This window comes from Microcebus murinus, chromosome 18 (genome assembly GCF_040939455.1).
Source record: "Microcebus murinus isolate Inina chromosome 18, M.murinus_Inina_mat1.0, whole genome shotgun sequence".
NCBI lineage: Eukaryota > Metazoa > Chordata > Mammalia > Primates > Cheirogaleidae > Microcebus > Microcebus murinus.
In genome coordinates this window covers 7,842,575-7,857,182 of record NC_134121.1, presented here as the reverse complement: position 1 = coordinate 7,857,182, position 14,608 = coordinate 7,842,575, and the positions used below count along the sequence as shown (strand labels likewise).

The 14,608-nt window shown below is 55.6% G+C and overlaps 1 protein-coding gene across 2 annotated transcripts in view; it reads left to right on the top strand.

The window, feature by feature from the left end:
• Positions 1-8,961: 8,961 nt before the first annotated feature.
• The window catches only part of SLC5A10 (solute carrier family 5 member 10), a 62,036-nt gene continuing 56,389 nt past the window's right edge, over positions 8,962-14,608 (top strand). For both annotated transcript variants that reach the window (XM_012747984.2, XM_012747982.2), the window contains exon 1: positions 8,962-9,133. In XM_012747984.2, the coding sequence (XP_012603438.1) occupies positions 9,023-9,133 (111 nt within the window). In that variant the 5' untranslated portion in view covers positions 8,962-9,022. The remainder of the gene's footprint in view (positions 9,134-14,608) is intronic.

Sequence of the window (14,608 nt, the reverse complement as noted above, 5' to 3'; positions counted from 1 at the left end):
CATGCTGTGGATTTTGAAACTTCATTAGCTTCCTTTCTCTTCTGCAGCTTTTTGGGGATGCAGTTGCCTCTCGGGGGTGTAATATTCCCTGTTCTGACACTTTGTCAAAGACCCTGAAAGTTCCTGACGCGGAGCTGCGTGACTGGGGCGGGAGGGGTTTGATCTCAGGACGAGGCCGCGACACAGGGCAGCGAGGGCGCAGGCTGCCATCCCGTCTCCATGATGTGGCTCCGCTCCCTTTTCCACGCACCGCCATTCTTGACACAGGTCATGCCACCGCATGCTCTGGGGGAGCGTGGTTGATGTGACCCTTGTCAAGTACCGTCTGTCCTGGAGGTTGGAGTTTAAAACTCTGAACTTCCACTTTGGAGTCTGTCGGACTCGGCGCCCCCGGACTGGCGCCCGGGAGTCAGGCCGCGTGTCCTGCCACTGAACTTGGTTCATGGAGGAAAAAATGTAGACTTTCTCACAAGGATTAATTTTTCTTTCTCCCAAAACACCTTAAACCTTTGCTTTCTGCCGGTGGTAGAATATGGAATAAAACAGCCGTTGATGCAGTGTGTGGTATTTGTAGTGTTAAGATCATTGTTGTTGCTATGTTGGGCTTTCTGGGTGCTGCACAGAAAGCAGCGTGGCTCTGGTGGCTCGCCCAGGGCAGCCGGGCCCTGTGTGTGCAGAAGCTCCAAGCACTCTGCTTCTGGAAGCTGCCTGAGTGTGTGTGACCCCCACACACCCCTCCACCCTCAGCTCAGCCAGGGGCGCCACCCCACGCCCCCATTTCACTTGTAAGGAGACAGCTTGGGAGAAAGGTGTTCACCCAAAGTTTTCAAATCTAGTTAATGATAGAGCTGTTTATTTGAAAAAGTGTCCTTGCTTTTCGCAAACCTGTTCCTGGAAATGGGAGCTCGCGATCTTCACCCATGAGCGGCTTGCAGAGCACTGCTTGGATGGCTTCCTCGGCCAGCGCGGCACTGGCCAGCAGCAGGTGTCATCCTCTCTCCAGTTGCCACATTTGGGAGAGGAGCTTTGGGAACAGGCTGTCACTACCCAGGAGGGGAGCCTGCCTGGGGCGCCAGACCCACAATCCTGTGAAATGGGCTGCAGAAGCTTCAGCTGCAAATCTCCTATCTCGACTTGCTGTGTTTGGGTTTTATCCCGCCTCTGCCCCTGTGGGGGCTGTGTGCCATTTTCTGTTATAGATGACAATTGAAGTCACCGTGTAGTTTGACTTTATTTTTTTGATTTTTAAAATTTTTATTTTTTAATTATTTTTGAGATAGGATCTCACTCTGTCACCCAGGCTGTAGTGCGGTGGTGTCATCATAACTCACTGTAACCTCAAACTCCTGGGTTCAAGCGATCCTCCTACCTCAGCCTCCCCAGCAGCTGGGACTACAGGCATGTGCCACCACGCCCTGCCTAGTTTTGCTTTAGGGCAAGTGACACACTGAGTGGCCTGAGGGCACATCCTCAGGTGGCTTTGTTGGCACAGTGGCCCTTCCAGGGATGGCAGTGTCGCACTAGCAGGGAGGATTCTCTGCTCTAGAATTCGTTTGGGAGAACATGTGCTTGTGAGCTCCTTCAGGGGAGCCTCCTGCTGCCCGTGTCCAGTGGAGTCTGACCTCCCTGGGTTTTCTTGGCATGTCATCTTTCATGAAGAAAAGCCCCACTTACAGAAATGGATGAAAACGTGTAGCAGGAGTGTTTTCCTCTGAGTGATGAACTTGGGTAAAGCCAGGATCCGCCACACCCACACAGACTCAGAATCCCTGTTAGCTCTGGAGGGAGGTGACGGGAGCTGGGGGGAACCCACGCCTGGCGGGAGCCCCAGGCACTGCGGGCTGCGGAGCTGCTCTTCTGTGTGGGGCCTAGGAGAGAGGCCAGAGGATGGGGAGAAGGCCCTGGGGCAGGAGGACGGAGGCCCTGGGGTGGCTGGGGGCCGTTCGGGCTCGGGCGTGCTGGGAGCGCTGAGACTCAGGGCCACAGGAGCGTCCAGTGCAGAGGACGCCTACTTTCCCCCCCGGAGGCGGCCATGGAGACCAATTTTCCCAGGTATTGTGGGATTTGCTTCAGTCAGAGAAACCCAGACTGCTGTCACTGCTTAGTGACCAGAGATAATGGGGGAGGTGAACCCCAAAGTTCTAAGAACAGGAAAAAGGCTAATAGTTTCCCATTCCGATTGTGATGTCTTTACCTGACAGACAAACATGGGTTAGAACAATGCTCTCGGGGCGTCAAGAACCCCAGATGTTGCTGAGGGGCATGAGTGGATGGATAGCCACCAATTCAGCCATTGAGTGCCAGAGCATTAGTCCTTTGGCTCATAACTTACTACCTCCAGCGGCCCCACTGTGACCAATGAGCCCGAGTCAGAATGAAGCTTCCTCCTCCAGGGCAGCACTCTTTCCCATCGTCTCAGGATCTCCTGACCAAAGGCCCGCCAGCCCCTCGGCGTGGGGTGGAGCGAGGCAGCTTTGGCTTGGCTCATGTCATCCTCACTCAGAATCTGAACTTGGAGGGGCCGGCCTGCCTGCACAGCCTTTGGGTGGTACTATTTGAGCCTACAAGTTTCAGGTTGTCTGTGGTCACTAATAATGGAAACTGCATTTATTTGTTAAGCACCACTGCATGCCAAGCATTGTCCTGTCCCTTTACCTCACTGTCCCCCGTTGTGACAGCATCTCTATTTGATGTACGAGGAAACGCCAGAGAGGTGAAGTGCTCTTCCCGCTGGTCAGTGTCAAGATTTGGACACAGGTCTGTGTTCCCAGAGCTGGCCCCTCTCCTTTGACACCACACCTCAACCGCACACCCCATGGTGGTTGTACTCCTGCAAGTGCATGAGACACGTTATTACGTGAAATATTAATAATACCCATTGATGTGAAATCTGCATTGCTAACATGGCACATTAACTGCTGCTACCTTAGGACCGTGTAGGCTTAAAATAAGCTCTCCCGTGGTGCCCCGTGAGCATGGTTTTCTTTATTTTAGGGAACTCTTGAGGATGACCCGAGTTTTCTTTGTACTTCAAAAAATAATAAGCTTGCAGATATCAGCAAAAATGGTTGAGTCGGGAATTCCAAAAGGCTGTTGCCCAACAAAAGCAGAGAATAAACTGGCAAAAACTGTCAGAATCAACTGTTGGAGTGGCACTCTGGGAACTTATTAAAAGTTTACACCAACCAAGTTAAATGTTTACTCAAGGAGAAAAACCCAGCTGAATCCCAGTTAGAGCTCTGTGGCATGTTAACTCGCCCTGGCGTGTGGCCCACTGCCAGCTCCACGGCAGCCTCGCAGACGACAGCCCCACTCCTGGTGTGGATTCCTGGTACCAACCTGAGCAGAATGGACCTTGTTCTCAAAGAATTATGGCGGCTTGTTGGGACCTGTTTGGTGGCTCCTTGAAGGACTGGCTCAAAGGACTTGCCTGTATTTTGTCTAACTTGGAACTTTCCCAGAGTAGAGCAGGATAATTGGTGAAGTTTAAAGGCAAAAGTATTAGCCATTATCTTTGGGGGCAAACAATAAAACCAAAACACTTGGGAAGAAAGGCTGGAAAATGAGTTGCTTTAGAAAGAAAGGGCTTTGGAAAGCTCCAACCCATTCCTAGAAGGCCACGTGACTGCATATTGAATGCATGCTCAGAAAAGACCTGAGAAAGCCCTCAGTCCCCTTTCTGGCTGTCAGGCCTGGCACAAGCAAGAAGTCTTGAGGGTTAAGGCAGAGTTGTGAACTGCGGACTGGGAGACTTTTTTTCTTCATTTTTCAGTTTCAGATTCTTAAGAAAGTCTCTGATGGCCAAGCGTGGTGGCTCACACCTGTAATCCTAGCACTCTGGGAGGCCAAGGTGGGCAGATTGCTCAAGGTCAGGAGTTCAAGACCAGCCTGAGCAAGTGCGAGACCCTGTCTCTACTCTAAATAGAAAGAAATTAATAGGCCAAGTAAAAATACATAGAGAAAAAATTAGCCGGGCTTGGTGGCGCATGCCTGTAGTCCCAGCTACTCGGGAGGCTGAGGCAGTAGGATTGCTTGAGCCCAGGAGTTTGAGGTTGCTGTGAGCTAGGCTGACGCCACGGCACTCACTCTAGCCTGGGCAACAAAGTGAGACTCTGTCTCAAAAAAAAAAAAAAAGAAAGAAAGAAAGAAAGAAAGTCTCTAATGACCACTCAGCTAACTGAACAGAGAATTCAGTTGTCACACATGACAAAGAATAAAGACTTTACAAAACCAGTTCAGATGGGCACTACACAGACATAAACAGCTACAAGCAGCAACAAGCCCCAGGGAGCAGGGAGATTCTGATATCCAGACTTCTGACATTACAATATTTAAAATATCTAATTCTCAACAAAACATTCTGAGGCATATGCTATGGTTAAATTTCAGAATCTGAAATTTGTAACTATTTTGTAGTTACAATAGTTACTATTGTAACTATTTTGGCAAGTGGGACTTTGGGGAGGTGTTTAGGCCATGAGGACTCCACCCTCATGGTGGGATTGGTGACCTTATGAAAGGATGAGTTCGGTCCCCTCTTGCCCTCTCACCTTCTTGCCTTCTGGCATGTGAGGATGCAGCAAGAAGGCATTCTCCAGGTGCCAGCACCCTGACCTTGGACTTCCCAGCCTCCAGAACTGTGAGCCAATAAATGTGCTTATTATAAAATTTGTGGTGTTCTGTTATAGCAGCACAAAACAGACTAAGAGCATATAAAGAAACAAAAAGAGCATACACACGGGGAAAAAAGAGATGGCTAGAAACTGGTCCTTGAGGAAGACCAGACATTGGATATACTAGACAAAGACTTTAAATCTTCGATAGTCAACACATTCAAAGAGCCAAAGGAAACCATGAGAATTACGCCTCACCATAATAGAGAATATCAATAAAGACATAAAAATAACAAAAAACAAGTAAAAGGCCATGCGTGGAGGCTCACGCCTATAATCGTAGCACTCTGGGAGGCTGAGGCGGGTGGATTGCTTAAAGTCAGGAGTTCGAAACCAGCCTGAACAAGACCCCATCTCTACTAAAAACACAAAGAAATTAATTCACCAACTAAATATATATATATATATAAAAATTAGCCAGGCATGGTGGTGCATGCCTGTAGTCCCAGCTACTCAGGAAGCTGAGGCAGTAGGATCGCTTGAGCCCAGGAGTTTGAGGTTGCTGTGAGCTAGGCTGACGCCACGGCACTCACTCTAGCCTGGGCAACAAAGCGAGACTCTGTCTCAAAAAAACAAAAACAAGGCCGGGCGCTGTGGCTCACGCCTGTAATCCTAGCTCTTGGGAGGCCGAGGCGGGTGGATTGCTCAAGGTCAGGAGTTCAAAACCAGCCTGAGCAAGAGTGAGACCCCGTCTCTACTATAAATAGAAAGAAATTAATTGGCCAACTGATATATATATAAAAAAGTAGCCGGGCATGGTGGCGCATGCCTGTAGTCCCAGCTACTCGGGAGGCTGAGGCAGGAGGATCGCTTGAGCCCAGGAGTTTGAGGTTGCTGTGAGCTAGGCTGACGCCACGGCACTCACTCTAGCCTGGACAACAAAGTGAGACTCTGTCTCAAAAAAAAAAACACAACAACAACAAAAAAACAAGTAGACATTCTGCACTTGTAAAATACAATAACTAAAATGAAAAATTTACTAGAGGGGTTCAACAGAATTGAGCAAGCAGAAGAAAGTGGACTTGAAGTGAATTCGAAGATTGATCAATTGAGATTATTTAGACTGAGAAACAGAAAAAAAGAATGAAAGAAAATGAACACAGCCTAAGACACCCGTGGAACGCCGTCAAGTGTGCCAATAAATGCATAGTCCCAGAAAAAGAAGAGATAGAAGAGGCAGAAAGAATGTTTGAAGAAATAATGGCTGGAAACTTCCCAAAATTGATGAAAGAATCTGTATATTGAAGAAGCTCAATAAGCTGTAAGTAGGAGTCCCTCAGGCTGAAATGAAAGGACACTATACAGGCCGGGCGCGGTGGCTCACACCTGTGATCCTAGCACTCTGGGAGGCTGAGGTGGGAGGATCCCTTGAGGTCTGGAGTTGGAGACCAGCCTCAGCAAGAGACCCTCTCTACCAAAAAATAGGAAAAAGTAGCTGGGCTTGGTGGTATGTGCCTACAGCACCACTGGTGGAACCTGGGCAGGGCTGAGGTGGGAGGATCGCTTGAGCCCAGGAGTTGGAGGTTGCAGGGAACTGTGATGATGTCACTGCACTCTAGCTGGGGGGACAGAGCGAGACTCTGTCTCCAAAAAAGCAACCAGGACACTATACAATAACTTGAATCCACATGAAGAATAAAGAACACCAGCAAAGATAATTATACATAAATATAAAAGTATTAATATGTTTTTGATTTGTAACTACTTTTTTCTATATGATTTAAAGGACAATTACATAAAACACTGATCATAAACTTACATTGATAGGAATACAATGTATAAATATATAATTTGTGAAAATACAACATAGTGGGCATGGAGTTATTAGAAACAAAGTTTCTGAAACTATTGAAACTAAGTTGATAATTAGAATTATTTGATATTAGGGTTTTCCAGAGAAACAGAACTGATAGGAGATTATATATATGTATATGTACTTATTTACTTATGTGTATATATACATACAGAGAGAGGAAGAGAGACAGAGCACTGTTGATTTATTAATAGTTTAAGGAACTGGCTCATGTGATTGTTGGGACTGGCAAGGCCACCATCTGCAGGACAGGCCTGCAGGCTGGAGACCCAGGGAAGAGTTGATGTTACAATTTTCAGTCCAAAGGCAAAATTTATCCTTCCTTTCGGGACCTCAATCTTTGCTCTTAAGGCCTTCAACTGATTGGATGTGGCCCACCACATCATGGAGGGCCATCTACTTACCCAAAGCCTACTGAATAGACCTTCATAGCAACATGTAGCTCGGTTTGACCAAACACTGGGCACCACGGCCCAGACAAGTTGTCACACAAATTAATCATCACATGAGGATATTAATTATAATCCCCAGGGCAACCACTAAGAAAATAAGTAAAAACTATATAGTAAAAGGAAGGAAAGGGAATCAAATGGTAGATTAGACTGTGTCTATGAAACACGGAAGAAGGAAGCAGTGGAAGAGTTGAGGAAGGAAGAGATGTGAGTGTGGAAAGCAGGTGGCAGTGTCGCAGTGGCCCAGTTCAGTGACCCACAGCCTGCGCTGTCCTTCCGCGCTCACCCCGCTGGTTTGCTGAGTCCAGCCTCGGTCACAATTCCGAGGCACTTAAGAAAGAAAATGAACTCACAGACGTTCCCTCCCCGCCCACGACACAAATGGGCCCGCCGAGCCCCGCACACCCCCCTTGCCCGGGGCAGTGCTCTCGCGTCTGGGCCTCTCGGAGGGCCGAGCTTACAGGAGCGTGTGCGGCGGCTTCCGGCTGAGAGCGTGTCTGTGTCCGTGGGAGGGCTGCTCGGAAGGGGTGGGCCCGTGAGACCGCGCTGGGTCGGGCGAGGCGGGAGTGCGGGTGTGATTGGGCTTTGGGGGCATCTCCCCCCATGAGTGTGGCCAGGCTCGGCCACATGTGGGAGGTACTCCTGCCTCTGTGTCCCCCGCTGCCGGCCTCCCCGTCCCCATCCTTCAGAGCAGAGCCAGAGTCACTGCTTCTTTCCCTAAGACTTTGCTCAGAGAGGGGCAGGCACCTGTAAATGGTTTATTTCCTTCTGAGACCCAGCCAAGGAGAAGGGACCAAATGCGGTCGGCTCAACTGCTTCACCCTAATGAGAGAGGCGGACTCAATCCGGGCAGTGTCCGCTGGGCCCCTTGGCCGGTGTGCAGCGACCTTTCGATTTACAGTACATTTCGAGCCACCACTTGGGAAGCGAACGCCACGTGAGGTCGGTGGGAGGCTGGGGTGGGTGGCAGGGTGACAGGCTGAGCCTGCCTGGGTTTACTGTCAGCAGCGACTTGGCTGTCTCCCTCCTCCGCCTGGCCCTGCGTGCCGGGGTTAATCTTCACCCCCACGCCAGGGCTACCCAGTAACAGGCCCCGCGGGGCGCAGGCCAGCGCGTTCTCGGTGGCAGCCACGCACTCATTAACACTTCTGGAAGGGCCGCGTGTCTGGGTAAACTCCAAATGCTTTGCGAAGTCACCGGCCGTGTCGCCGAGCAGAGGCACGAGCCCGCTGGCCAGCCCGGCTGTGTGCGCGGACTGAGTTAGCGAGCGAGCGTCAGGCCAGGATGGAACCCAAATGGAACCAGAGCCATCGCTGTCACCACGATGGGGACACTGGGGCCCGGTCTGAGCCGAATCCAGCTCTGCCCCTTCCATGACTGTGATGACAGGTGGCTCGGCCTCTGGGCCGCATTCCCCGCGTTTCCTTGGCTGGGACCAGGCACCGCCGGCTGTGTGGCTCGGCTGCGTTGGGCACGAAACGGGATCACGTGCAGGACAACCAAGCGTGGGCCTCGGTGTGTGGTGCGTGCTGGGCCCTCCTGGTCCCAGGCAGAACTGGGGCCCTAATGGGTGGCTGAGTTGAGGGGCTCAGGGCTGTCTCACTTCTAGGAAAAGGGAGCAGTGGTGTCGGCAACAGGACTTCATTGTCCGACGTGGGGACATATCCGAGACAGGGCTGTCATGGCTGGAAGCCAGCCACAATGACAGAGTCCCCATCCCAAGTCCCTCCGGCCCACTCACAGCCGACGGCTCTGGTAGACGGGGCTGCCGTGTGGCAGGGTCCCCAGAGGCGAGGCGTCCATCCCAGCACGCTGTGCTTCCTCTGCACGCTAGACGCGCAAGCCGCCCTTCAGGCAACTCTGCCCTTCCTTCCCGGGTCAATTCGGGTTGTCTCGGACCCACTACGCTGCGGTTATTTCCCCAGTCCCTCTGGGGGAGGAGGCGAGCCCGCAGCGGGGAGGGAGCTGCCCTGCCCACCGCCGCCCGCCGGTTTAATTATCAATGAATGCCTTGCCAGGAAGCCCTTTGCAGCCCGGTTCGCCCCTCAGCTCCTCTGCTCGGAGCTGGCACCGCGGCGACAGCCATGGCCAACGACTCCACCAGCGACCTCCACGCTCCCGGGCCGCAGCTGAGTGCGGCTGACATCGGTGTCATCGCCGCGTATTTTGCCCTCAACGTGGCCGTGGGCGTATGGGTGAGGGGCCTGTGCCACCTGGGCTCTTGGGCGGGTGCCTGGGATGGGAACTGGGTCTGGCACGGCCCTGCGGGTCAGTATCAGTCTCACCTGGTGGCCACGGCCCGCTCTGGCCCTCCTGCCGGCCTGCGTAGATTTGCTCGGAGACCTTGCCCGAGCCCCTTTCTCCCTTTGGGCAACGGCTCGTCCACCGGCAAAGCGAGGAGGAGGAAGGTCTTTCTAACAGCTGGGGCCCCGGGTGCGGCCTGCTGTCCTGGTCGCGTTCTACACGGTGTCGTGTGTGTCCGGGGCGAGAGTTGGCCTGAACAACAGAATCCAGGGTTCCCGGGCTGCACCCAGAGCCCTGGACCGTAGTGCGGAGGCGGGGAGGGCCCGAGGGCCTGGGGGTCTGTGTTTTCAACAAGCCCCGGGGAGAGGGCCGTCCCACCGCCCAGCCTCCTCCCTCAGCCAGCTCTGCCCCCCGCGGCAGAGGGGGAAGTGACTCGACCCATCCAGGAGTCCAGGGGCAGCGGGCCGCCGCCCTGGGCAAGGCCCTGGGCAAGGCCAGCGCCGCGCTGCACACAGGCGGCTCTCTTTAGTCCGTCCGTGCGGCCGTGGGGCTTCCCTGACGGGAGGGCCAGCGCCACCCGTTCCACTTTGCGCGCTGCGTGTCAGGGCTGGGACCCGGGCGTGACCTGCTCGGCCCCACGGTGCGCAGGCTGGTGACCCAGAGCCCCGGGGTTCTCCTGGAGAGAATGAAGACCCTTCCGCTTTCTGTAGAGCCGGCCCTAAGCCCGAGCGCCCGCACATGGGGCGTGTGCCCTCAGCACTCTGGGCCTCAGTGATCGGTCAGATGGAAAACGCCTTGAATCCCACAGGCTGAGCTCCCTGTGAAAGGGGCCCGCACGGGACGGGACGCCGCCACTGGTTCTACAGCAGTAGTGTGAGTAGCAGTGGTGGTGGTGGCCATGGCATCGGTCGTGGTACTGAGGGGTGGTAGCAGTGGTGGTGGTGGCCATGGCATCGGTTGTGGTACTGAGGTGGTGGTAGCAGTGGTGGCGGTGGCCGTGGGCATGGGTCGTGGTACTGAGGGGTGGTAGCAGTGGTGGTGGTGGCCATAGCAGTGGTCGTGGTACTGAGGGGTGGTAGCAGTGGTGGTGGTGGCCATGGCATCAGTCGTGGTACTGAGGTGTGGTAGCAGTGGTGGTGGTACTGAGGTGGTGGTAGCAGTGGTGGTGGTGGTGGCCATGGCAGTGGTCGTGGTACTGAGGGGTGGTAGCAGTGGTGGTGGTGGTGGCCATAGCAGTTGTCGTGGTACTGAGGTGGTGGTAGCAGTGGTGGTGGTACTGAGGTGGTGGTAGCAGTGGTGGTGGTGGTGGCCATGGCAGTGGTCGTGGTACTGAGGTGTGGTAGCAGTGGTGGTGGTACTGAGGTGGTGGTAGCAGTGGTGGTGGTGGTGGCCATGGCAGTGGTCGTGGTACTGAGGTGGTGGTAGCAGTGGTGGTGGTACTGAGGTGGTGGTAGCAGTGGTGGTGGTGGTGGCCATGGCAGTGGTCGTGGTACTGAGGTGGTGGTAGCAGTGGTCGTGGTACTGAGGTGGTGGTAGCAGTGGTGGTGGTGGTAGCCATAGCAGTTGTCGTGGTACTGAGGTGGTGGTAGCAGTGGTGGTGGTGGCCATGGCAGTGGTCATGGTACTGAAGTGGTCGTAGCAGTGGTGGTGGTGGTGGCCATGGCAGTGGTCGTGGTACTGAGGTGGTGGTAGCAGTGGTGGTGGTGGTGGCCATGGCAGTGGTCGTGGTACTGAGGGGTGGTAGCAGTGGTGGTGGTGGTTGCCGTGGCAACGGTCATGGTACTGAGGGGTGGTAGCAGTGGTGGTGGTGGCCATAGCAGTGGGTGTGGTACTGAGGGGTGGTAGCAGTGGTGGTGGTGGCCATGGCAGTGGTTGTGGTACTGAGGTGGTGGTAGCAGTGGTGGTAGTGGCCATAGCAGTGGTCGTGGTACTGAGGTGGTGGTAGCAGTCGTGGTGGTGGTTGCCATGGCACTGGTCGTGGTACTGAGGTGGTGGTAGCAGTCGTGGTGGTGGTTGCCATGGCACTGGTCGTGGTACTGAGGTGGTGGTAGCAGTGGTGGTGGTTGCCATGGCACTGGTCGTGGTACTGAGGTGGTGGTAGCAGTGGTGGTGGTGGCCATGGCAGCGGTCGTGGTACCGAGGTGGTGGTAGCAGTCCTGGTGGTGGTGGCCATGGCAGCGGTTGTGGTACTGAGGTGGTGGTAGCAGTGGTGGTGGTGGTTGCCGTGGCAGCGGTGGTGGTACTGAGGTGGTGGTAGCAGTGGTGGTGGTGGCCATGGCAGCGGTCGTCGTACTGAGGGGGTGGTAGCAGTGGTGGTGGTGGTTGCCGTGGCAGTGGTGGTGGTACTGAGGGGTGGTAGCAGTGGTGGTGGTGGTTGCCGTGGCAACGGTCATGGTACTGAGGGGTGGTAGCAGTGGTGGTGGTGGCCATAGCAGTGGTTGTGGTACTGAGGGGTGGTAGCAGTGGTGGTGGTGGCCATAGCAGTGGGTGTGGTACTGAGGTGTGGTAGCAGTGGTGGTGGTGGCCATGGCAGTGGTCGTGGTACTGAGGTGGTGGTAGCAGTGGTGGTGGTGGCCATGGCAGCGGTCGTGGTACTGAGGGGGTGGTAGCAGTGGTGGTGGTGGTTGCCGTGGCAGTGGTGGTGGTACTGAGGGGTGGTAGCAGTGGTGGTGGTGGTTGCCGTGGCAACGGTCATGGTACTGAGGGGTGGTAGCAGTGGTGGTGGTGGCCATAGCAGTGGGTGTGGTACTGAGGGGTGGTAGCAGTGGTGGTGGTGGCCATGGCAGTGGTCGTGGTACTGAGGTGGTGGTAGCAGTGGTGGTGGTGGCCATGGCAGCGGTCGTGGTACTGAGGGGTGGTAGTAGTGGTGGTGGTTGCCGTGGCAGCGGTGGTGGTACTGAGGGGTGGTAGCAGTGGTGGTGGTGGTTGCCATGGCAGTGGTCGTGGTACTGAGGGGTGGTAGCAGAGGTGGTGGTGGTTGCCGTGGCAGCAATGGTGGTACTGAGGCGTGGTAGCAGTTGTGGTGGTGGTTGCCGTGGCAGTGGTCGTGGTACTGAGGGGTGGTAGCAGTGGTGGTGGTGGTTGCCGTGGCAGCGGTGGTGGTACTGAGGGGTGGTAGCAGTGGTGGTGGTGGTTGCCGTGGCAACGGTCATGGTACTGAGGGGTGGTAGCAGTGGTGGTGGTGGCCATAGCAGTGGGTGTGGTACTGAGGGGTGGTAGCAGTGGTGGTGGTGGCCATGGCAGTGGTCGTGGTACTGAGGTGGTGGTAGCAGTGGTGGTGGTGGCCATGGCAGCGGTCGTGGTACTGAGGGGTGGTAGTAGTGGTGGTGGTTGCCGTGGCAGCGGTGGTGGTACTGAGGGGTGGTAGCAGTGGTGGTGGTGGTTGCCATGGCAGTGGTCGTGGTACTGAGGGGTGGTAGCAGAGGTGGTGGTGGTTGCCGTGGCAGCAATGGTGGTACTGAGGCGTGGTAGCAGTTGTGGTGGTGGTTGCCGTGGCAGTGGTCGTGGTACTGAGGGGTGGTAGCAGTGGTGGTGGTGGTTGCCGTGGCAGCGGTGGTGGTACTGAGGGGTGGTAGCAGTGGTGGTGGTGGTTGCCGTGGCAACGGTCATGGTACTGAGGGGTGGTAGCAGTGGTGGTGGTGGCCATAGCAGTGGGTGTGGTACTGAGGGGTGGTAGCAGTGGTGGTGGTGGCCATGGCAGTGGTCGTGGTACTGAGGTGGTGGTAGCAGTGGTGGTGGTGGCCATGGCAGCGGTCGTGGTACTGAGGGGTGGTAGTAGTGGTGGTGGTTGCCGTGGCAGCGGTGGTGGTACTGAGGGGTGGTAGCAGTGGTGGTGGTGGTTGCCATGGCAGTGGTCGTGGTACTGAGGGGTGGTAGCAGAGGTGGTGGTGGTTGCCGTGGCAGCAATGGTGGTACTGAGGCGTGGTAGCAGTTGTGGTGGTGGTTGCCGTGGCAGTGGTCGTGGTACTGAGGGGTGGTAGCAGTGGTGGTGGTGGTTGCCGTGGCAGCGGTGGTGGTACTGAGGGGTGGTAGCAGTGGTGGTGGTGGTTGCTGTGGCAGTGGTGGTGGTACTGAGGGTGGTAGCAGTGGTGGTGGTTGCCGTGGCAGCGGTGGTGGTACTGAGGGGTGGTAGCAGTGGTGGTGGTGGTTGCCGTGGCAGCGGTTGTGGTTAAGGTGGTGGTAGCAGTGGTGGTGTTGGCAGAAGCAGCTGTAATCGACATTGTTGTTGGGTAATTAGATACGAAATCACACCCCGCCCAGTGCTGGCCATTGGCAAAGGCATGTGGTAGTCGTGGCTCTGGCTGCTCAGGCTGTGACTGGGCTGTGTGGCGTCCTCGTGCACACCCCGTGGGCGTCTGGTCGTCCCCTGTCAGCACTGTTCTGGGGAAGACGCGGCCAGCCATGTGGAAATTGTTTCCACTGCAGCGTGAGCGCCGTGGGAGCTGGCGGCGGGGGTCCCGGGCGCCCGCTGCTCTCCGGGCGAGGGACGGCGGGGCCAGGCGAGGTCTGAGGAGGGCAGAGGAGGGGTCTAGGCTTGCGGGCCGGCATGGCCGGGTGTCGTGTCGCAAGAGCACGTCTAGGAAAGATGTTCCGGGCACCTGAGGCCAGTCTCGGCCACCCAGCGCCTCGGGCCCTTGCTCCTGGGAGCCACCCCCACGGCCTGGGCCCTGTGGGCGGCTGGTGCCAGGTGGCAGGGCTGTGGAGCCTGCCCTGTCGCTCCAGCAGGCCACGCTGGCCCAGCTGTGTGCGGCCGGCCGGAGCGCAGCCACACACCAGGAAAGATTAGGGTCATTCAGGGACGGCGCCAGAGCCACGTCCGGCAGGGAGCACAGCAGGTGCTCATGGTCCAGACGTGACAGCGTGCGCGGGCAGGTGTGGCCCTGCAGAGATGCCTGATGGAGGGTCTGGGTGTGCCCAGGGAAGAGCCTTTAAGGAGCAGATGTTCCTGGAGGAGGGAACTGTGAGCTGAGCCTTTGCATTCATTAAGGTATCTGTTAACAAGTGACAGCAAACTGCCTCCAAGTGAGCTCTAACAGGGAAGGAAGGGTAATAGACCATACAGAAAATCCAGCAATAGGGAAGGCTTCAGGTGCAGTATGATCCAGGGGCTTATAGCAGTGGCAAGGCTACCGCTACACTCCACTGTGGTTCTCTCAGCCTCCACCCATGTCTGGCTTTGTTCCAAGCCTTGTTCCCCTCATGTCCTGAGGCAAGATGACCAGCCTAGTGGTTGAGCCTGGGTTCAAATCCTGGCTCTGACACTTACTAGCCAGATACCCTTTCACCTCTGAGAGCCTTGGTTTCCCCATTAGTAACATGGTACCTACCTGGGCCTTTTGTGAAGATTAGAAACCTCCTACAGGTGGAGCATTTGGAGCCAACTCGGCACAGGGGGCACTCAGTGAACATTAGCCAGGGCACGTGGC